At 43.9% G+C, this 22380-nt stretch overlaps 1 protein-coding gene across 1 annotated transcript; it reads right to left on the bottom strand.

Moving 5' to 3' along the window:
• Nucleotides 1–11725: 11725 nt before the first annotated feature.
• Atp5mc2 (ATP synthase membrane subunit c locus 2) lies at nucleotides 11726–20162 on the bottom strand. Its single transcript, XM_051190087.1, has 5 exons — nucleotides 20087–20162; nucleotides 16297–16365; nucleotides 14539–14616; nucleotides 13770–13963; nucleotides 11726–11995 (listed from the first exon to the last, which is right to left on the bottom strand). The coding sequence occupies exons 2-5, from the start codon at nucleotides 16333–16335 to the stop codon at nucleotides 11881–11883; spliced, it is 426 nt and encodes a 141-aa protein (XP_051046044.1). The 5' UTR covers nucleotides 16336–16365; nucleotides 20087–20162; the 3' UTR covers nucleotides 11726–11880.
• Between the last annotated feature and the right edge of the window lie 2218 nt (nucleotides 20163–22380).

Raw genomic sequence — 22380 nt, forward strand, 5'->3', positions numbered from 1 at the left:
TCTTTTTAAATTATTTATTTTTGGTGTTTTGCCTGCATGAATGTCTGTATGAGGGCATTGGATCCCTTGAAACAGGAGTTTAGAGACAGTTGTGAGCTGCCATGTGGGTGCTGGGAATCAAACCCCAAGTCCTCTGGAGAGCAGTCAATGCTCTTAACCACTGAGCCACCTCTCCAGCCCCCTCTTTTCTTTCTTGAAATTAAATATTATTGTGAGTCTGTGGATGGTATGTGTAGAGATCCCCAATGGAGATCCAGCCCAAGACCTTGTGCATGCTAGGAAAGTACTCTACCAACTGAGCCACATCCCTAGCCCCTCAAAACAGTTTCTCAAAAGATGGTGTCTTCAGCCAGCAAGATGACCTGCCACCAAGCCTGGGAACCCAAGCACAGTCGATGGAATGCACATGGTGGAATGAGAGGGCCAGCTACTGCGAGATGTCTTCTGACCTCCACATGTACACATGTACACCATAGTACTTGTACCTCCCCTCAACACACATTAAATAAGCATAATAAAAAGAAGAGTCTTGGTAGATTCACACTACCTGATTCCAAGATTTAGAACAAAGCCACATTTTTAAAAAGCAACTTGAAATTGATGATAGACTTACACATGAAACCTAAAACTACAAAACCTTTAGAAGATAACAGAACTTAAGTCTTTTTTTTTTTTGTTTGTTTGTTTTTTTGAAACAGGGTCTCTTTATGTAGTCTCTGATGGCCTAGAACTCTGTATATAGATTAGGCTTGCCCTGAACTCATAGAGATCTACCTACCTCTGCCTCCCTAGTGCTGGGATTAAAGGTATGTACTATTATGCCCGGCTAAAACTCAAAATCTTTATAATCCTCTAGTAAAACAAAAATTTCTTAGAACACAAGAATATAAACCATTAAAAAATGGGTACACTTTTGTAATTACTGTACTTGAGAGACCAGGGCTAACCTGGGCTACACAGTGAATGAGACAGATCACAAAAGACTGTCATTACTTAATGATAAGAAGACTGCTTTAGTGGTGCATACCTTTAGTCCCAGCACTCAGGAGGCAGAGGCAGGCTGATCTTGAGTTTGAGGCCAGCCTGGTCTACAGAGCCAGTTCCAGGACAGGCTCCAAAGCAATACAGAGAACTCTGTTTCAAAAAACCAAAAAAGAAGAAGAAGAAGAAGAAGAAGAAGAAGAAGAAGAAGAAGAAGAAGAAGAAGAAGAAGAAGAAGAAGAAGAAGAAGACTGGCCTTAAGTATCAACAAAAGATTAGATTAGACACTTCAACAAATTAATTTAAAATATAGACAGTCTAAAGAAGTGCTAGGAAGGATCTAGAGCAGCTAGAACTCTCACATACTATTGGTAGGTATGCAAAGTGATACACCCCTTTTGGATAACAGTTTAGCAATCTTTGATAAAGGTCTACAACACTTACCATACACGCCAAAATCCCAAGAGAAATAAAAACATATCCACACAGACTTCCATATGAATACTCATAGCAGCTGTACTGTAACAGCCCTGAATTATAATCCACCAATGCCTATCAACTGATAAAGACATTATAGAGGATTGTCCAATGTGATAGCATTTGCAATCAGAAGCAATGCATACAAAAACATGGATGCATTATCTTTCATGTATGACTCTAAAAGTCTTTGAGAACATTCTAGAGAAAGCAAACTTCAGGAACAAAATCAGATCAGTGGTTACTAAAGGCTGTGAAAAGTGGGGTGGGACGACTACAAAGGGCTTCAAGGGAACTTGCTGGAATAAAAAAATGTCTAAATTGGGGCCAGTGAGTTAGTTTAGTGGTTAAGAATACTGGCTGATCTTCCAGAGGTCCTGAGTTCAATTCCCAGCAACCATATGGTGGCTTAAAACCATCTGTAATGACAGCAAAGGCTACACAGAGAAGCCCTATTTCAAAAAACAAAACAAAAAGTCTAAATCACACAGTTGTGATGGTAACAAGGTGTGTGTGTGTGTGTGTGTGTGTGTGTGTGTGTGTGTGCCTCCTCAGCTCTTGGATTATAGGTGTGAGCTGCTACATATCTGGCTTTTTATAGGGGTACTTGGGATCCAGATGCAAGTCACTTTGCTTATGCTGCAAGCATGTTACCAAAGTGAGACATCTCCCCAGCCCTGTCATTGGTAGTTGTATTCTGAATAACACAATTTTGTTTTAAGAGATGGCTATATTAGAGAGTAGGCATGGGCAGAAGCAAGGAGAACAGGAGGGAGGCTACTACAGTACCATTTGAGAGGATGTAGTGGCTGGCAACCCAGACAGCTGAGTAGAGAGGAGGAACCAAGAGTGCCTGCTGGATTTCATTTGAATCTCTGGAATAAGAGAAGTATGAAAGGAATTGACTGGGAGAAGTCATGGAGGCAAATGAGACCTGAAGGAGTATGCAGGTGCAGTGTCAAGGAAGGTGAGGCTTCTGGAGTGAAATGACATAGACAGAAAAGAGGCAAGAAAGAAATCCCTTGGAATACCCCCATTTTCCACTAAAAGTTATCTGGACTTTGTGGCCTATTTTATCACTGGAACCCATTAAATAATTTTTTAGTAGGAGAGTAGTTGACCAAGCCCATGTTTCCAAACATAATTAGAAGCAGTAATATGGAGTGTGCCTTGAAGAAGGGAGACATTGGAAGTCAGAAGACTGCATAGCTGCCTGGCTTTTAGGAGATGGCATAGTACAGTGCATTCATCCAAGTTCAGACCTTCTCATTAGCAGTGTTACCATTCATTATGGATTGAATTGCACACACTTCACAACTCCTATGTTGAAGTACTAACCCTTTGTGCCTCCAAATATGGTAAGTGGGAAATGTGGCCATAGATAAGCACTCAGGAATAATGCTAGATGAAGGCATATCTCTACTACTGCAACCCTCAGTGTCATATGTAAATAATACCTAAAAATCATAGGATGGACAAGATGACCCAGGAATCCCCCTTTTTCATTTTAGTCTTTTGGAGTCATGGTCTCATGTGGTCCAGGCTGGCTTCACACTCACAATGTATCCACAACTGGTTGTGAATTCTTGTTCCCCCTGTCTGTGTGACACCATGACCTGCTGGCTTAGAACCCCCTTTTTCCCACAGACTCCTTAGAGAGGAGACCTGGCATCATTTTGCGCTATCAAAATGTAGTAGGTTTTTTTTTTCCCTTTGGGGGGTGGTGGTGGCTGGGGCAGTAGTGAGGTAGTATGTTTGAGGCAGGGTCTACTGCAGCTAGGTTGGTTTCAAACTCTCTAGGTAGCCAGGCCTGGCCTTGAACCTCTGACCTTCTTGCTTCTACCTCCCAAAAGCTGGGATTGCAGCCACCGTGCCTAGCAAACAACGCAATTTCTTTTGGGACCCGGCATTAGTAAAAGAACCAAAAGCACCCTCAAAGACAGGAAGATGGAAGTCAAATAAACTAACAAACTGTATTGAGAGGAGGGTCAGAAGGAAGGGCGCGAACAAAGCCAGCAAGTGTGCCAGAAGTCTGGGCTCCCCCAGTTACTTCCTTAGGTAGAGGCTTTAAGTTGGGCATTGTCTTCTTTCCAGCAGCACCGGGAAACTGACTGAGGCCTCACCAGTCCTTCCAGGCAGGGAGTCCCCGGCCAAAGCAAACAATCCCAGCTCCATGATTGTGCTCCGCCTGGGTAGGGGAGAACAAAGATCCCTTTCTTTTCTTCCCCAGCGCTATGGCTGCAGCCAAAGACGCTGTTTACACAATCTTCCCGAGTGAAGAATTTGTTCCTTTTCTCTCTAAGTTGCAGCTGGAAAAGATTTAGTTCCTCCCTGCCTGTTCCTTATTCCCATGTCTCTGGGCAGGAAAAGTGGCCGTACTTGACCTTCCTGCCCCTAGAGATGTCAACATGCTCAGGAGTAACTCTAGGCCTTTTGTGACATGATAGGCTTTCTACCACCAGAACCAAACTACCCTATCTGGCTGGGGAAGGGAGGGAGGTGGGAGAACTCAGAAGCCCAGCTTCCTTCCCAGCATTCAAACTGTCTTTATTCCACCCTCTTCCCATTCCCTGGGCACATTTCTACAAGAGGTCAAATCTCAAAACCCAGGGCAGACTGGGATTATTTTGAAAAGACAATAGCAGGTTGGATAAAATGTTTTCTTTAGCCTTCGGTGTACTACTAACTAGATCTAGAAGGGCAGTGTCTCTCCCACATCCCCTAAACAAAAGCAAGAAGGGAAAGGAAGAGTTACTAGAGTCTAAATTTAGTATTGGCAGAGAATCCTAGTGTTAAGTTACTCTTGGTAAATTGGTAACTAAGAAACAGCAGAGAGAGAGGGAATTTACAGTCTAGCTTTCCAACAAGTCATTTTAAAACCTAAATTTGTGCTGGGACTGTAGCTCAGTGGTTGAACATATGCTTAGTATGGGGATGCCCAGGGTTCAAGCTCCAGAACCAAAAATTATAACAAATCAAAAAGAAAAACAGATTTAAGAAAAAAAAAAGGACTAATTTCATTTATTTCTGTGGTACCTCAGAGAGGCAGATGCAACCCCATTTCACAGGGAAAGGAACATGCAGCACACAATGTTAACAAAAGCTCAGTGAGTAACCTGAATCTAGGATTCTGGAACTTTCTATCCAGACTGCAGGGTCAAGCTATTTTCTGAAAATAGCCTGAGCATTTTATGATTTTAGTTCTCTGCAGTTCTGGTGATTGAACCTAGGGCCTGATTCGTGCTATATAAGCATTCTACTACTAGAGACCATCCCCCAAACCTTGAGTCTTTTGTACTGAGTAAACTTTCCCTGCTGTAAACTTTCTCCCTCCCTCAAATCCCTATTGACTTGTTTCTCTGTTGCTAAGGGAGCCAGGGCTAGCTGTTTGTTACTTTGCAGCTATGTTTTGGAAACTTGAAGTTCCTGCTCCAGGTGTTGGGAGTTGTGGATGGAGAAGCCATAGGGAGTATAGAAAGGCCACAAGTCTGCCTAACTCAGAAACCATTCCTACACAGTATACAAACACTTCACTTCTGCCAATCCACCCCTCTCCCCCACCTCCACCTCAGCAAGATGTGCAGAGAGTGACTTTCTGTAAAGGCAGCTTTGCAGTTCCTGGAAGGCCATAATCCACTATGGTTAAAAATATCTATCATAGGGCCAGAGCTGTGCCAACTAAACTGAGCCTGCTCAGAACCCCCAGAAAATTATCAGTGTGGTAAAACGGACCCAGGAGCTAGAAAAATGTACCTGTGTGCAAGAGAGCAGCAGGTACAGTAAATTAGGAAAGGTCTTCACTGAGAAGCCTTAGAAAATGTTCAGATTTCTTTTCCTTGCCTCCAATGACATCCTAGAGGCAGAGTTGTATAATGCAAGGGTAGGCTTGTGCCATCATGCCTGAACAAGTCTTGATTCTTAAACACCAAAGAAAAAGTACCTATGTCACACAGATGAAAAGGCTGTGAATCATACGCCCCTCTGGGTTAAACATTGTTTTTTCTGCTCAGCTTTCCTGAGCTACGTTAGATCCGATGAAGTTAGGTGGCAACTTGCCTAAGTTCTGGGCTGGGTCTTCTTTGGAGGTTCTGAGAAGGAGTTTGATGTATGTGTGACAGAAGTCTCTTCTTGAAGTTGTGAGATGAAGTCTCCTTCTTTTGGCCAGTAGTTAGGATGCTAGTCTCAGCATAGACACAACTTTCTATCTTTGCAAATGGCCCTCTCTAGCTACAAAGTAACAACAGTCTATTAAGTCCATCCTCAACTCATTTTCTTTAATGCTAACAGTATGAGAAAGCCCTCTGTTGTTGATGTCATTGGATATGGCCTATCCAGTCTCCCAGTATCTGAGTCAACAGTGCCATGCACCCTAACCAGGGAGTAGTGGGTCTTACAGCAGGGCATATCTTAAGGAGTTCTTTATTTATTTTGAGGTACTACAGACTGGAATAGGGGAGCCTGCATACATATATTGGGCAAGTATTCTACCTCAGAGCTACATCTTCAGCTACTTTATCTTCTGTTTTTGAAGTAGGGTCATACTATATACCCTAGGTAGACCTCAAACTCAAGATCATTCCGTTTCAGCCTCCCAATGTGTCCCATGATGCCTGGATTGGCTCTTTTAAGAGGCTTATTTAAAAGAATTTTGCTTAGGGCTGGCAAGATGACTCAGTAGTTAACAGAACACCTTTGATCACCAGAACCCATGTGAAACAGCTGGATTCAGGAAGATGGTTCAGGGATAAAGATGCTTGCTGCCAAATAAACTTGATGACCTAAATTCCATCCTTAGGCACCACATGGTAGAAGGAGAGAACTCATTCCTTCAAGTTGTCCTCTGACTTCCATATTGGTGCTTTAGTACACTTACCCGAACCGCCCCTCCCTCTGAGTATCCCCCCATAAAAAAAAAAAAAGGCAAAAAAACAAAAACAAAAACAAAACAAAAAAAACAACAAGCAAACAAAAAACCCCTAGTAGTAGCATGTATCTGTAATCCCAGTTCTTCTACAGCCTGGGAGTTTGAGGGACAGCCAGCACAGAGTGCACCAAGGCAGCACAACAAAAGATATTGCTGCTTCAACAAGGTGGAAGGGGAGAACTACTCCGCATGTATGCCACACAGCACCTAAGTGCACATCCTCCCAGTAAAAAATTGAAAATTTCTGCCTGTCAAAACAGTTATTCAAAAGATGAGAGAAGCTGGCCAGTGGTGACACACACCTTTAATCCCAGCACTTGGGAAGCAGAAGCAGTTGGGTTTCTGAATTCGAGGCCAACCTGGTCTATAGAATGAGTTCCAGAACAGCTAGGGCTATTGCAGTACAGAGAAACCCTGTTTCGGAAAAACAAAAACAACAACAACAAACACACAAAACAAAACAAAAAACAAAGGAACAAACAAACAAAAAACAAAACAACAACAAAAAGAAATGGCAAAAGCCTTTTAGAATCCTAGGCATGGGGCTGGATTTGTCTGGCCTCTTAGTGCTCTAAAATCAGAAATGCTGCTTGTTCCTATGTCTTCATTTCCTGCAGGGATCGTCCTCTCTCTCTCTCTCTCTCTCTCTCTCTCTCTCTCTCTCTCTCTCTTTCCCTCTCCCTCTCCTCCCCTCTCTCTGCCATTTGTTTTGTGGCCACTTGATCACAATGTACTAATATCCACAGTGTTTGAAGTAAATGTTCAAAAAATAAGGAGATCTTAAGGAATGCTTGGGAACTAAAAGGTTTCAGGCTTTAATTTTTCTTCACCAAATGGTGAAAATGCCAGGTGGGGTGTGTGTGCTCAGAACACAGAGTGGGAAAAGGTATTTTGAGATATGGCTCAATAAAAAGTTTGATTGCTCAAAACTTGGGAGGACTATAGCAAAAATTCCCCCAACTCCGGCAGTTCTTCCCTCTTGCAGAATTCAACTAGAATGTTCTTCCTCTCAGCTCCCTGATGGAAGATCCCACACAGCTCCCCTAGCTTCCTAGATATCAACTTTAGCTAAATCACAAGTGTTGTTGGCTATTAGTTTTCCCATGCTAATGACTTTGACAGGGTAAAGCCATGCTGAGGAGGGCTGCAGGGAAGGGCCCCTCCTTCCTGCTGTGCAGCATTTGGATGATTTACTCTCTTTCAAAACAGAGATCTCTCTGTGTAGCCCTGGCTGGCCTTGAACGCAAGGATCTGCTGGCCTCTGCCTCCCAAGAGCTGGGATTAAAGGCACACACCACCACTACCCACTTTAACATTTAGATGATTTTCAAAGGCCATCTTTTACCTCCAATTAGGAGGCCATAAAACTATGATCCTCCTCCCCTGGTGCTGACTCTTGGAAAAACTGATGTTTTAAGAACAGGAAAGCAGGTCACTGCCTGCAGAATCTCTGAGTTACTCCTAAGAAGCTTTTCCATTAGATTAAAAAAAAAAAAAAAAAAAAAAAAAAAAAAATCCCTTATGCCAACCAAAAGGCTGTGAGGCTCATGAAGAATGAGAAAACAAATTAAAATAAACATATATTGTATTTTGACAATGTTGCCCTTTCTGAATACTCCAAGTATCTTTTATATGTCCTTACATAATTTCTGGGATGAGAACTGCTACTCCTAGAAAGGTACTGGTTAGAACTGGTTTGTGTTACTGAGAAATCCGAGTTTCTGAGCTTCTTTATTTCCAATCATAGGTAATTTTAAAAACCAGGTCAAGCAGAAACCAGGATTGGAAAGATCTTCAGAAAAATCTCTTAAATTAATTTTTCTACTAAAGACGGCATGCCTTCGATCCAAGCTGTTGGCAATTTGGGTAGCTAATAAGTGTGTCTTGGAACCTTAGTCTTACAGTCTCATTATTCGCCTTAGAACAAAATCACACATGGGCCACAAAGCTTTGCTCTCTCCAAAGGGTTAACTCAACTCAGTTCCAGGATCAAGAAGGGAAAAAGCATATACCTAATGACCCCAAAGGGAAGGCAGGGCAGGAGAGCCTCCCACCAGGGTTCTAATTCAAGTGACCAAAGCAAAGGGAGAACTATTTCTTAACTTCCAAATATGCAGTTTCTTCCCATCAGCTTTTGGTTGGAGACAAAAGTCAGGTCCTGTAGTGGTTTGAAAGAAAATGGTCCCCCCCAAAAATGGCACTATTAGTAGGTGTGGTCTTGTTGGAGGAGGTGTGTCACTGTGGAGGCGGGCTCAAGCCATGCCCAGTGAGTCAGTCCACTTCCTGTTGCCTGAAAGTCAAGTTATAGGACTCTCAGTTCTGTCTCTGGTACCTGTCTACATGCCACCATGTTCCCCTGCCGTGATAATGGACTAAACCTCTGAAACTCTAAACCACCCAATTAAATGTTTTCCTTTATAAGAGTTGATGAGGCATGGTGTCTCTTCACAGCAATAGAAAACCTAAGTCAGGTTGATAGACCAGAAAATAGTCACCTGCAGACAGTATAGTAATTTGGAACCAAACCTTGGATAGATTCCCCTCAACTCTTAAACACAGTATCAAAGTCAAGGATGACAGGAAAGTTTCTGCTGGTGGCCTTTTTATATACATTTGTATGTGCATGCATGTAGAGGCCAGAAGACCATATCAGGAATCCTTAGTTTCTGATATAGGTCTCATGTAGCTCAGGCTAACCTCAAACACCCCAAGTAGCTGAAAATGGCCTTGAACTTCTGATTTTTCTACTTCAACCTCCAGAGTACCAAGATTATGGACCTGCAATAACATGCCTGGCTTTCTGCTTGTAGGCTTTAAGCCACACTGATAAGTTAAAGCATTATGGTCAACTAGACTATCATTCCTATTAAAAAAATTACTTGTGTTGTATGTGTACACATGTAAAAGTCCATATTCACAAGAATCCATAACTTATATATACATATTATAAAGGGGATATGTGTTCTATAGCTCTTTACAGGAGTTCATGCTCATTTGACTAAGGTTAGATAATAGGAAACAACTTCATAGAGAAGGGAGCATTTAAGCTGAGTCTTTCATAAATACACCACATTTGAAAAAGAGGAAATTGTGCAAAAATTCAAAAAAGCAGAGCAAGGGCAAGGAGTGGGAAGGCCAAAAAGGCATTTTAAAGTACACTTGAGGCTAGTTCAGGACTAGCCGAACAATGTGGCAAGAACCACTGTTTCAAAAACTAAATTTAAAAAAAAAAAAAAGAAAAAGAGGATGGGATGGCAGCTTATATCCATACTCCCAGCACTCAGAAGGCAGAGCTATGAGTTTGAGACTAGCCTAATCTATGAAGAGTTTCAGGCCAGTGGGGTATGTGATATGTATAAATTTTGAATTGGTTTTTGAACTTGTAAATGACAAACTTGGTCCTGTCCTGAAAGGAAGACTTACCTGGCAGTCAGTGTAAATGTTGGAGGAAACTGGAAGCAGGCCACCAGTTAAGAGGCTTTACATCAAATGGGTGACAAGGAGGGCCTGAGCCAGAATTGTAGTAGGGACAGGTAACGAACCTTCTAGTAATCACTGTAAGCATTGACCCAATATTCCAAAGCAAGTAGGTCATAGGTTGTGTTTTTTGTTTTTTTTTTTTTTTTATTCTTTGGCTCTTTTGGCTTTTGGGCAAGTCTACCATCCAGCTCCCAAACAACTCATACATGAAGGCTTATTCTTCATTATGAATGCCTGTCCTTAGCTTGTCTTGTTTCTAGCCTGCTTTTCTTAATGTAAATTATCCCGTCTACCTTTTGCCTCTGGGCTTTACCTGTCCTTTTACTTCTGTGGATTGCTGGGTAGCTGGATAGCTGGCCCCAGATGTCCTCCTCTCTTTGTTCTCTTGCTCTCTTCTTCCTAGTTTCTCCTATTTGTACTCTGCCTGCCAGCCTGGCCTATCCTTGCTCCTGTCTTGCTACTGACCAGTTGTTCAGCTCTTCAGCAGACCATCAGGTGTTTTAGACAGGCAAAGAATCACAGCTTCACTGAGTTAAACAAATGCAGCACAAACAAAAGTCACACACCTTAAAATAATATCCTACTACAGTCACACCATGTGATAATCATACCATACCAGGCTTTTTCCTTTGGGACACCAACCAGCTCCCAAATCATGACAGGGACTTGTTTTGAATGCCTAGCTTAGGCTTATTTCTAGCTAGCTCTTTTAATTTAACATGTTTCTCTTTATCTACCTTTTGCCTCAGTATCTTACTTTCACTGTTTCTGCATCTCACTGGTTGGGGCTCTCTGGCTTCTGGCCCTGGGCATCTTCCTGGTGCTCTCCCTCTCCTCTTATTCCTTGATTTCTACTTTTATTTTTTTCTGCCTGCCAGCTCCAGGTATCCTTTCTTTTTTTTTTTTCTTTCTTTCTTTCTTTTTTTTTTTAAGGATTCATTCATTATGCATACAGTGTTCTGCAGGCCAGAGGAGGGCACCAGACCCCATTACAGATGGTTGTGAACCACCATGTGGTTGCTGGAAATTGAACTCAGGACCTCTGGAAGAGCAGTCAGTGCTCTAAACCTCTGAGCCATCTCTCTAGTCCGTCCCCCCCTCCCACATCCTTTCTTTGCCCAGCTATTGGCTGTTCAGCTCTTTATTCAACTCATCACATACCTTAGGCAGGTAAGATAATCAGCTTTTCATAATTAACAAATGCAACATAAACAAAAGTAACACATCTTTACACAGTTAAAGTAATATTCTGTAGCATAAACAGATGTAACACATCTTTGTTTAGTTAAAATCATATTCCACAACATAAAAGCACAGCTATTTTGAATAGAACTTCCCTGAAACAAAGAATGAACCCAAAGCTGAGCAATGGTGGCACACACCTTTAATCCCAGCATTTGGGAGGCAGAAGCAGGAGGATCTCTGTGAGTTTGAGGCCAGCCTAGTCTATAAAATGAGTTCCAGGATGGGCTCCAAGGCTACACAGAGAAACCTTGTCTCTACAAAACAACCAACCAACCAACCAATTCCCCCCCCCCCCAAACACAAGAATGAACCCAAGGACTGGAGAGATGGCTCAGCAGTTAAGAGCATTGGCTGCTCTTCCAGAGGTCAATTCCCAGCACCCACATGGTAGTTCACAACAGTCTGTAACTGTAGTCCCACAGGACCTGATGCCCTCTTCTGGTGTGTAGATTTACACAGACAAAACACCCATGTACATAAAATACATAAATAAATAAATCTTAAAAGAATGAGCCCGCCAGATCCCTGTAGAGTTTAGAGCCATCACCACTGGGCCTTGTTCTCTCTCACCAAGGCTCTCAGCTAACTGTGGAAAGAAATATACACAGGAGACTCAAGAAACATCTTATTAATACAGTATTTATTTGTCTTCTCTCTGTCAAACCCTGAGCCAAACACTTTCCCCAGACTTCCTGGGGAGGTACAGGAAAAGGAACATACAGGGCAGACCAGACACGAAAGAACTATGGGAGGTGGAAGTGGAGACAGCTGCTTCACATGGCGAAGAGAATGAGAAAGGCCACCATCAGGCAGAAGAGCCCCATGGCTTCTGAGAGGGCAAAGCCCAGAATCGCGTAGGAGAAGAGCTGCTGCTTCAGAGAAGGGTTCCTGGGGAAAGAGGAGAGAAGTCTGAATTCGTAGTCTACACAAGGCAAAGTCTAAGGTGGACTCTCAGAATTGCCTTCAAACTCATGTTATATCTAAGAGACTCCACTGTACCCAGATTCTCCCCTTAATGTTTCAACAGGAGTAAACAAGGATCTAGGATGTTCTTACAAGGCCCATGTATGAACATCACCTTCTCCAGTGGATAACTCCTACCATGACAGTAACTTAAAACTACAGGCTTGGGTACTTAATATTCAGGGCCAGAACAGGAAGGAGGGATACTCAAAGTGACTGTCTCAAGCAGTAGAACCCTAACAGGACACAGAAACAAAACTGCAGATGGGCTGTGGCTCACACCCTCAGGGTCCCAGGACTCTATGGGTATAACACTGTTCCAGAAAGCAGGTGTGAGTTAGGACACAGGCAGCCTAGCTTTCAAAGTCAATATATATTTCATTTTTCTTACCCTGGTACTGATGGAAGTCTTATGGGCTAGGTAAATCAACACAAACTCTTGAGCAAAATTATGGACACAAAAGTAATCTGGTTTCTTGTTTAAAGCAGATTCTGAAAAAATAACTCTATTTCCCCAGACATTAGGATAACATTTGCCTCTAGAGGACTAATTTAGGTCTTCAGTGACTTGTCCAGAGATGGTGGAGACCAAATAGTCCCAGGTGCCAAGGACCAGAGGCTGCTGTCCCAAGAGCAACAAAGGGAACTCCCAGAGAAGGGGAAAACAGAAGTAAAGCTAGAGTATGGCTGGGCGCTAGCCCTTGGATGGCAACCCTTTTCAGAGATTTACATACTTTTGCCTCCTGAGTGCTAGGATTAAAGGTGGTTGATACTAGGCCAAGTTTAGCTTCTGTTTTTAATTAATGTATTCTTATTTTATTGGTGCTTTGCCTGTATGTATATCTGTGTAAGGGTGTTGGATCCTAGAGTTATACACAGTTGTTAGCTGCCACATAGATGCTGGGAATTGAACCCTAGTCCTCTGGGAAGCAGCCAGTGCTCTTAACCTCTAAGCCATTTCTCCAGCCCTTAGCTTGTGGTTTTTTTTTTTTTTTTGAACTCACTCTGTAGACATGCTGGCCTCGAACTCACAGAGATCCGCCTGCCTCCGCCTCCTGAGTACTGGGATTAAAGGTGTGCACCACCACCATCTGGTCTTAGCTTGTATTTTTAATTAAAATTTGAGGCAGAGCAGTGGTGGCACATGCCTTTAATGCCAGCACTTGGGAAGCAGAGGCAGGTGGATCTTTGTGAGTTTGAAGCCAGAATGAGTTCTAGGACAGCCAGGACCACACAGTGAAATCCTGTCTCCAAAAGCAAACAAACAAAAATTTTGAATAAAGCCAGGCATGGTTTTATATGGCTTTGATCCAGGGCTACTTAGTGAGGCTCTAGCTCAAAAAGAAAAACAAGCAAAACAAAATGATAAAAATTTAAATAAAGCCAGCAGTGGAGGCTCACACCTTTAATCCTAGCACTTAGAAGGCGCAGGTGGATCTCTGTGAGCTTCAGGCCAGCCTGGTCTACTAAGTTCCAGGACAGGCCCCAAAGCTACTGAGAAACCCTGTCTCAAAAAACAACAAAAAAGAAATTTAAATTAAAACACACACACACACACACACACACACACACACACACACACACACACACACACACACACACAGAGCTAGGGGCTTCTGTTCTGTATAGGACAGTGCAATTCTAGACCTGACCTTTGAAACATGTAGCAGAGCTAACAAGAGGACCCTGGTAATCTTACCTGGCATAACCAATGATGAGGCTCCCAAAAACAGTTCCAATGCCAGCCCCAGAGCCAGCCACCCCAACTGTAGCAGCCCCAGCCCCAATGAACTTGGCGGCTGTGTCAATGTCCCTGGAAATGACGCTGGTTTGGAAGCTGCGGCTAGGGATGAGTGAGGTCAGAGGACGAGGGGCTGCCAAGCTGCTGAAGCCCTGAGAAGAGGCAGACAGAAGACAGGGTTTTTGTTATCAAACCTCTGTTTTGCTTTGGAAACATCTGTACTATTTCAAACTGCTGGGCTGTCTAATCTGATGTTTCTCCCTCAACAGATAATCATTTAATTCTCTGGAAACCTCCCTAAAATGCTGGCAGGAGGACTTCTTAATGTAAGAGGTGGAGTTCAAATGCCTTCAAAATTCAAGTATAGTCTAGAAGTGTTAAGTCTGAGACATGAGCCTGTTCTCAACCCCCCATACTTAGTCAGTAAACTAGGCTGAGTAATGGACCAGGGTCTTGAGCAAGAACAAGTGCTCTTAACTGCTGAGCCAACTCTTCCACTCAGGCTGAGATGGAAGTTGACAGTGGCATGCAAACAGGAACTGCCAGTGGCAATTTCTAACATATAGACTACTAATATTAACTGCCTTCCACCTCTACCTAAAGTCAATGGCTTGATCCTGAATTTCAGTCTGAGGTGATTATCCTCTCAGCACTCCCCCTGCTGGTTCTGGGAGGCAACCCTCTTTACCCTCACCAGCAAACCGGTCCCCACTCCACTTCAAGGTACCTCATCTGTCCAAGTCTGTGGTCGGTTCAACTCCACTGCAGACAGGGGACGACTCAGCAGCTGAGAGGTGCTCCTGATCTAGTAGAATAACATGGGCAGGAAGGTCAAGAAAAGCTATGGAGGCGACTTTCAGAACCACGCCAAGTCACGGCATTTAGTAGGATGTTCTCTGATGTTCCATTCTTTCAAATTTAGTCAGAACCTTGAATCGTTCTTTCTTTTAACAAATTTCTTTTAAGAGACAGGCAGACATCTCTGACCCCAGGACTCAGGAAGCAGAGGAAGGTAGTTTCAGGGCTACATAGTGAGACCCTATCTCAAACAATAGCAACAACAAAATAACAGAGGGTCTGGAGAGATGCCTCAGTGGTTAAAATCATCTGTAAAGACCCAGGTTTGATTCCCAGCCTGGTCTATAAATCAAGTCCCAGGACAGCCTAAACAAACAAACAAACAAACAAACAAACCAACAGGGCTAAACAAACAAACCCTGTCTTGAAAAAACAAACAACAAAACATTTTACCTCTGCCTGGTAGCGTTTTCTGACCAAGACACGAGATAGCTAACAGCCAGGCCTTTACAAATAGAATTAAGACACATATATACTTCTTCTTTTGACAGGCTCCACTATAGCCCAAGATGATCTTAAATTTGTGTCAACTAATAATCTTCCTACCTCATACTGACAAGTTCTAGATTATAGACATGAGCCACTATATCTGACTTGTTTTCTTTTCTTTTTATACTAGGGCTTTGTACATGTTAGGCAAGCACTTTCCATTGAGCTATAGCCCTAGCACTCAACAATAAAGTTTCTTTTGTATGTATTAGTGTTTTGCCTACCTATAAGTACATGTATATACCCTGTGGTTACCTGGTACTCATACAGTGAGGACACTGGATCCCCTGAAACTGGAATTATACAGATAGTTGTGAGCTGCCACGTGGGTACAAGGAACAAAACCCAAGTTTTTTGCAAGAGCAACAGTGCTCGTAACTGTTGAGCCATATTAAACCCCAAATGTTAACTTTCTTTCAGGTATGCAATATGAGGGTTAAGTTACTTAATGGTGTTCAGCTTTATTTCTTCACCTGTCAAATGAGAACAATCTCTCAGGGTTTTGAGGAATGAATGGGAAGTATATAAACTTGTAAACAGTCTTGGCACACAAGGTGCTTAGTAACAGACAGCATCTACTAACATCATCTCGACTTTCACTTATGGATGAATAAACTGCCTCCACTATCTTATTTCTTACATCCTGATGCATCTGAGCCCAATACCTTTACAGAGTGTCTGAGTTTCTTTCCTAGACTCATATCCCCAGAATAAAGTCCTAGCAGTGGCCCACTCAAGACAAGAACCCACATACAATGTATATATTGTCTAGGCTATGTAACAGTTTGCTTACCATGTCCAGCTAGGTTCAAATATCAGGAACACATAGTGAAATTACATGATCTGAATGTAAATTAACTGGCTCCCAGAGAACATAGGTCAGGCGATTGCCTAGCAAACATTCAGTGCTGCCAGCAACCATAGCCTTCTTTTCCAGAGACCCTCATCACCTTCCTCAACCCATCTGTGATGAACAAGGTCTATCAGGCATGTCCAACCTATGGCCAGGCAGATTGCAGGTGCCTCAGGGTAGCTATGAAGGCAGCCAACACATTTAGAAATGATGTCATGTCCATATACACTAAAATGTGGAAGCCTCTGGCACTCCTTTTAAGATTCTTCTATAACATGTACTCACCAAGGAGCGGGTGGAGATGAACTTGGAGCAGGCATACATTTTCAGGGGTGAGGGGCCAAGGCAGGAGAGCTGGAAATAAGCAGCAATATCGTAAACACTCTCCCTACTTAATTAGCTCACAGAACAGAATGATGGGTTTCAGGTCATCAATACAGGTGACATCAGAACCCTGTTTCAACACCGCCCCCTCCAGCCTTGCAAGAAAGAACAGCCACTAATTTCCACAGCCTCATGATTTGTGGCTGTCAAAGTAATTTCCCCAGTGCCCCTTAAGCTTTTTTCAGTTCTTCTAGGTTCAAAATCATCTCTTCCTGGTCTCAGTGTCTGGGCCTAGAAAAGGCATATCTTAAAGACTAGAGTCCTAGCAGTGTGTGGTGGCCCTAACACCTGTAACCCAGCAGCACTCAGGAGGCAGGGGCAGGACTACAGAGTAAAACCTTAGAGTGGGTAGTATTAGGACTAGAATATAAGACCCTATGCATACTAGCCTAGTACTGGCTATACCTCCAGTCCCCTAAAGACTAGAATCCCATACTTTTGGAAGTTTCCCCATAATCTTTTTATTGATCTGAAGCATCTGATTCCTTAAAATACTGACTTCTATTATTAACAAGATGCAGCCAATAAATGAGGAACACTGGTATATTCTAAATTAGCACCAACTGTAAACTCATTTCATCACTCCATTAAGGGGTATTAAATCTTGCACCCTCAAGACCCAAAGAAAGAAAGAGTGAGTTAAAGTTTAGGACAATGTTTTTCACCACAGAAGTAAAAAGCTCACTTGAACCAGAATTACCTTAGAGGGTATATATATTAAAAATGTGTCACTGGGCCAGCAAGGTGGCTCATAGGGTAAAAGCACTTGCCCTATAAACCTGACAAAACAAGTTTGATCTGTGGAGTACATGTGGAAGAAGGTACTTCAAGAGCTGTCTTCTCATCTCCACAAGTGTACTATGGCGCATGCTCACACACAATAAGACAATTTAAGACATTTTAAAATTTGGATGTTTTGCTTGAATGCATGTATATGTACCACACGCATGCCTAGTGCCCTAGGACAGAAGGCACTGGACTCCCTGGAACTGTGGGTACTGGGAAACAAACCTGCAACCTCTAAAAGAGCAACAAGATGTTCTTAACTGCAAAGCCATCTCACCAGCCCCTAGAAAAAAATTAAAAAAAAAAGAAAAAAGTGTTTTTGGCTCTCCCTTAGATCTTCCTAGTCCAGATCTCTGGTGCCAATGTTTTAAACAAGTTTTTCAATTGTCTTTATATTTAATGGCATAGTCTCAACAACACTGAAGAGGTATCAGTGGCAGAGCAAGAACTGTAATTCTATAATTTCACGTTTTTTTTTTTTTTTTTTTTTTTTGTTGGAGACAGGATTTCCCTGTGTAGTTTTGAAGCCTGTCCTGGAACTCACTCTGTAGACCAGGCTGGTCTTGAACTCACAGAAATCCGCCTGCCTCTGCCTCCCAGGTGCTGGGATTAAAGGTCTGTGTCACTGCTGTTTGGCTATAATTTCACTTTTGGGGAGGGCAAAGAAGGTAGAACCTCAGTGCACTAGGTAAGATGGTCTACCACTGAGCTTCTTCCCCAGCTCTTTTTCTCAAGATTCTCAATTTGAGATACTCAAAGTATAGATAGGTCTGTTAAGCACTTTCCCCTGGACTCAACCTGTCCTGTGCACTACTTGTAAACCCCAAATCATACTTTTAGATCAATGTCTATCTTCAAGTCTTGTTCTACCTAAAACTGCTTTTGCTGAATATGGTGGAACACACCTATGATCCCAGCACTCAGGAGGCAGAGGCAGGCAGATCTCTATGAAGTTGGTCTACAATTCCTGGTCTACATAGGAAATTCCAGGTCACACAGTGTGACCCTGAAACAAATAAAACAGAATTTTGCCTTTATGAAACCTAAACCCAAATCTGCTGTTCAACCATTCAGGTTCTATTGAATGAAAACCCAAGATTTCTGTAAAGTTTTTAGAATATAGGGAGGCTTGAGCTGAGATGATGGCTCAGTTGATAAGTGTCTGCCACACCAGACTTGATGTCCAAGGCAGGGGCTAGTTCATATTTATAAGCCCCAGAGCTGGGTATATGGAAACAGGTAGATACCTGAAGCTCATTGGCTTGGAGTATAACTGAGTTGATGAAATTCATGTTCAGTAAGACTTCCTGTCTCAAGAAATGAAGGTGGAGTAGAAATGCTCCCCTATGTTAACTTCTCAGCATGCACATAAGCTTGCACACACTTGAATAAAGAGAAGTCTGAAGTTAGGCATGGTGATGGATGCATGTTATCCTAGCACTGGAGAGGCTGATGCAGAAGGGGTCACTAGTTTGAGGCCAACAAGGGCTATTTTTAGAGTCTTCAAGAAACCAAACTAGGTTGGACAATGGTGGCACAGGTCTTTAATCCCAGCACTGGGGAGGTAGAGGCAGGAGGAACTCTGTGAGTTTGAGGCCAGCATGGTCTACAGTTGGAGTTACAGGACAGGCTCCAAAGCTACACAGAGAAACGCTGTACAGGCTCCAAAGCTACACAGAGAAACGCTGTCTCGAAAACAAAACAAAACCAACAGCAACAACCAAAATAAGAGGGAAGACATTTTTTTTTCCAGAAACAGTTAAGTCTTAACTTTATCACTTATAAAATGTCGTTCTGGCAGTATTCTAGTTACTATCCAGCCAACTGCTTGCTTACAGTGTATTCAATAAACTATTCTATAAAAACAAATCAAGAAAAAGCCCAAAGAGGATTACATTTGAAAATTTACAAATTAATTGTGTAAATAGTATAATGTTACTGGGTGTAATAAATCTAAGAGTATCAATTGGTGAGCCCTTCCAGCAGTCACTTAACCTGGGCAAACCCATACCTGAGCTAAATCTTCCACAATCACAACTCCTAAGTAACCCCCCCCACCCCATCCTGGCCTTTCAGTTAGAAAGCTATCTAATTATTCCGCACTTTAAACCTTTCTGTCTTGCTGCCAAAATCTGAATGTTATGTGACAGGTAGAATCTTAAAAGGTCTGGACCTCTCCCACCTTCTTCTGGACTTAATGTTTAACAGAAACCTCCACGTCTAACCCACCATTTAAGATTTTATTTCCAACTTCAATAGCATGTCGGGGCTTTCATTAGAGGCAGGTTAACAACTAGTTTTTTAAGGAAACAGGCCCCCTTTCTGTCCCGGCTTTCCCATGCCACGCGTGGCCTGTCCGTCCACAGAGCCGTTCTCCTTTCTACCACGTTCAGTTTACTTAAAACTGAAGGATGTGACTAGAGGTGATGGGGACTCTGAACGATGAGCTAGCTTGACTGCTTCGAGAACCAGAAGTTCTGACGTTCAGAGTCTTCAGGCTTCTAAAAACCAAGGCTACTTTGATTCAGGGAGACAGGAAGAAGCAGAGATGGGGAAATAGAACGCGGGGTTATGACAATGGTGAAAAGGTCTGAGGGTGAGCAAAGAGCGTCCATAAAGCCTGGTTCGCGCCCGGCGAGAACACGCACGCCAGGATTGGCCTTCCGCCGGCCGCAGGGCCCCCCAACCCCCGTGAGACACCCAAGATGGCGCCAGGCCCGTGCGGTTAGAGGTCACCGACACGAGGAAGGGGCCGCTCGCTCTTGGCGCGGGAATGCCAGCAGCCGCGAGGCTGCGAAGATCCGGGTGGGAGCTAGCAAGGTCAGGGTGGCCACGCGTCCTCGCAAGGGGCAACGCTGCGCGCGCCTGCGCGGCGCGAAGAGGACGCGAGGCCTCAAGGCCTTACCTGCTCCCAGGGTAGAGAAGACAGAGAGGGGCGGGGGCGCGGGAAAGCGCGCAGAAACGAAGGCTCTGCGCATGCGCGACCGCAGCCAACGAGCTACTCTGCCGCGGATAGAGTGAACACAAGTGCCACAGCACCCCCTGCCGGGCTGGTGGTGCCTTCGGGACAAGCTCTCCACCTGGCGTTCAAGAGAAGAAACTACAAAAGGAGCCCGTCCTGCACGCAAGAGCGGCCAACTAATTCAACCAGGAAAACCGATCCGCAACGTGGCGGACGGTGCGAACTGTGCAGCTCTTGGAGTCTTGGACTCGTGTCCCCTTTCCGAACATGCGCAATTGCTATGAAAACAAACAAACAAACCCAGGCTACTCGGAAATTGCTCGTAGTATACAGTAGAGATTGGGGTTCGATTCCTAAAATGTAGCAGGGGGAAAATAAAATAACGGAACTCCTGGTTTTTGTCAACCTGGGGACCCTGGCATCATTGGGTGGGAGATGAGAACTGGCACAATGGGCTAATAGCAAAATGCCACGGCTGTTCTGCTGGCTTTAATTTATTTTCCGTTTTTCTTACCTCATGATGAGTATGAGAAAACCAGCATGTGCGAGTCAGAAGATAGGGGGTAAACATAGCCTGAGTCCTCGAGCAAGCTAGAGATAACCGCATCTGTGACACGCAATAGGGGATGCGAGATTACTCTAGGTAACCAATTTGCCTCTGCCAGCTTGCTCGGGCGGGAGTTGGAAATAATCAGTTATCCTCAGGGTGCTCTCTCTCCCCAAGCTCCAGTTTTTTCCAGTGCCCTTTCACTCGTCCCTCCCCCGGTGACAGGGGGCGATGGCTTCCCAGCACTAGTCCCTTAGCAGGTTTTTGTGTCCACGCAGGACCAGACAAGCCTAGGGGAGGGCGGCAAGGCCGACACAGCCTCGAAGCTTAGCTGACCCTGCAGAGTGCTTGGACTCAGTGCGAGAAAGACTGGAAGAGAACACCAAACCCACATAAAATAAATAAATAAATAAATAAGAAGAAAGCCTAGGCTGTAAATAAAGGCAAATCCGCCACCCTCTGAGGGGCCGTTTGTCCTCCCCTCCTTGGCCCCGTCCTTCCAGCAGCCACCCCCTCCCGGCCCCCGGCCCCGCGGCGCCCCGGCCCCAAGCTCCTCCATTTAATCGGATTTGGGAGAAGGGGAGGATAAATCACGGCAGCAGCTTTACGGTCCCGGAGGAGAGGCGAGCCGCAGCCAGGCACACCCCGGCCGGCGATAAAAACCGCCGCTGAAAGCCCACGGAGCAATTTCCCGGGACCCCGAGCGACGCCATTACAGGAATGTAATTTTGCCCGGATGAGGCCCCGAGTTTAATTATCCTCGCGGAGGAATTTCAATGCGGCCAATCCATCTTGCAGGCGGGCGGCAGAGGGATTTATATGGGCCCGTTATTTCACACCGATCCTCCATCTGCATTTTTATGGCTGAAAGGGAGGGAAAGAGTGGGGAGAAATGGAAGAAGGTGGGGGGGGACGACTCCCCGCCTATCCTAAATCCTCCATTTCATCTGGATTAGGATTCTCACATGTTCTCCTAAAATCCCCAAATCTCCCTTCAGTGCCAGCTGTTGACCCGGGCAGGGGCGGGAATCTTTAGGAATCAACAGGTATTTTTCAAGTACTAAGTAGTGTGAGATAACTGTGTGAGCAAAGAAGACCAGCTAGCAAGGGTTTAGGAGTTGATCCTTTGAGGTTCCACGGGACATTCGGCCCCGCCAAAACTGAATTCCTTTCTGCTCTCAGTTTCATACCCTAAGAGGCACAATCCACTGTTCTTAGAGCCATCACTGCCAAATGGTGTTGCAGCTGTCGGTTGCGACAACTTTAGAGAATCTCGTATATCGCTAACAAAAATCTCAGAGGACGACAGATCAGAGAAGGGGCCTGTGAGTGGCTAACCCTGGCTCCTAAAAGTGAATTCATCCTGCAGTCTGTTATTTCCTTAGCTCCAGTAGTTGGCTTCAGACAAACCAGGTTCCCAAATCGCGTGCGACCTTGGGCAAGTTGTTTAACCCTTTTAAATAATTTTTTTCCTCCTTTTAAAATTGGGTATAACAACAGCGCTTACCAACTTTTAAAATTGCAGCGCTTACCTGCAGCCAGTATTAAGATCATAATGTACAAGAAGCTTTTAGCAAAGGGCTAGGTACTCCGTAAAAGTTCAATAATAGCCATAATCATTATCGTCAGTATCACAGTTATGATCATTGCAATTCAATTCTGCCCTGTTCTTGTGAGCTTGTTTATTGTA

The sequence above is a fragment of the Phodopus roborovskii genome, unplaced genomic scaffold, assembly GCF_943737965.1.
Source record: "Phodopus roborovskii unplaced genomic scaffold, PHOROB, whole genome shotgun sequence".
Taxonomy (NCBI): domain Eukaryota; kingdom Metazoa; phylum Chordata; class Mammalia; order Rodentia; family Cricetidae; genus Phodopus; species Phodopus roborovskii.

Coding starts and splice junctions, on each gene's coding strand:
- Atp5mc2 (XM_051190087.1), bottom strand. CDS start 16,335: ATGTATGCCTGCTCCAAGTTCATCTCCACCCGCTCCTTG. Junction 14,617..16,296: donor TCATCTCCACCCGCTCCTTG/GTGAGTACATGT, acceptor TTATTCTACTAG/ATCAGGAGCACCTCTCAGCT. Junction 13,964..14,538: donor CACAGACTTGGACAGATGAG/GTACCTTGAAGT, acceptor GCCTCTTCTCAG/GGCTTCAGCAGCTTGGCAGC.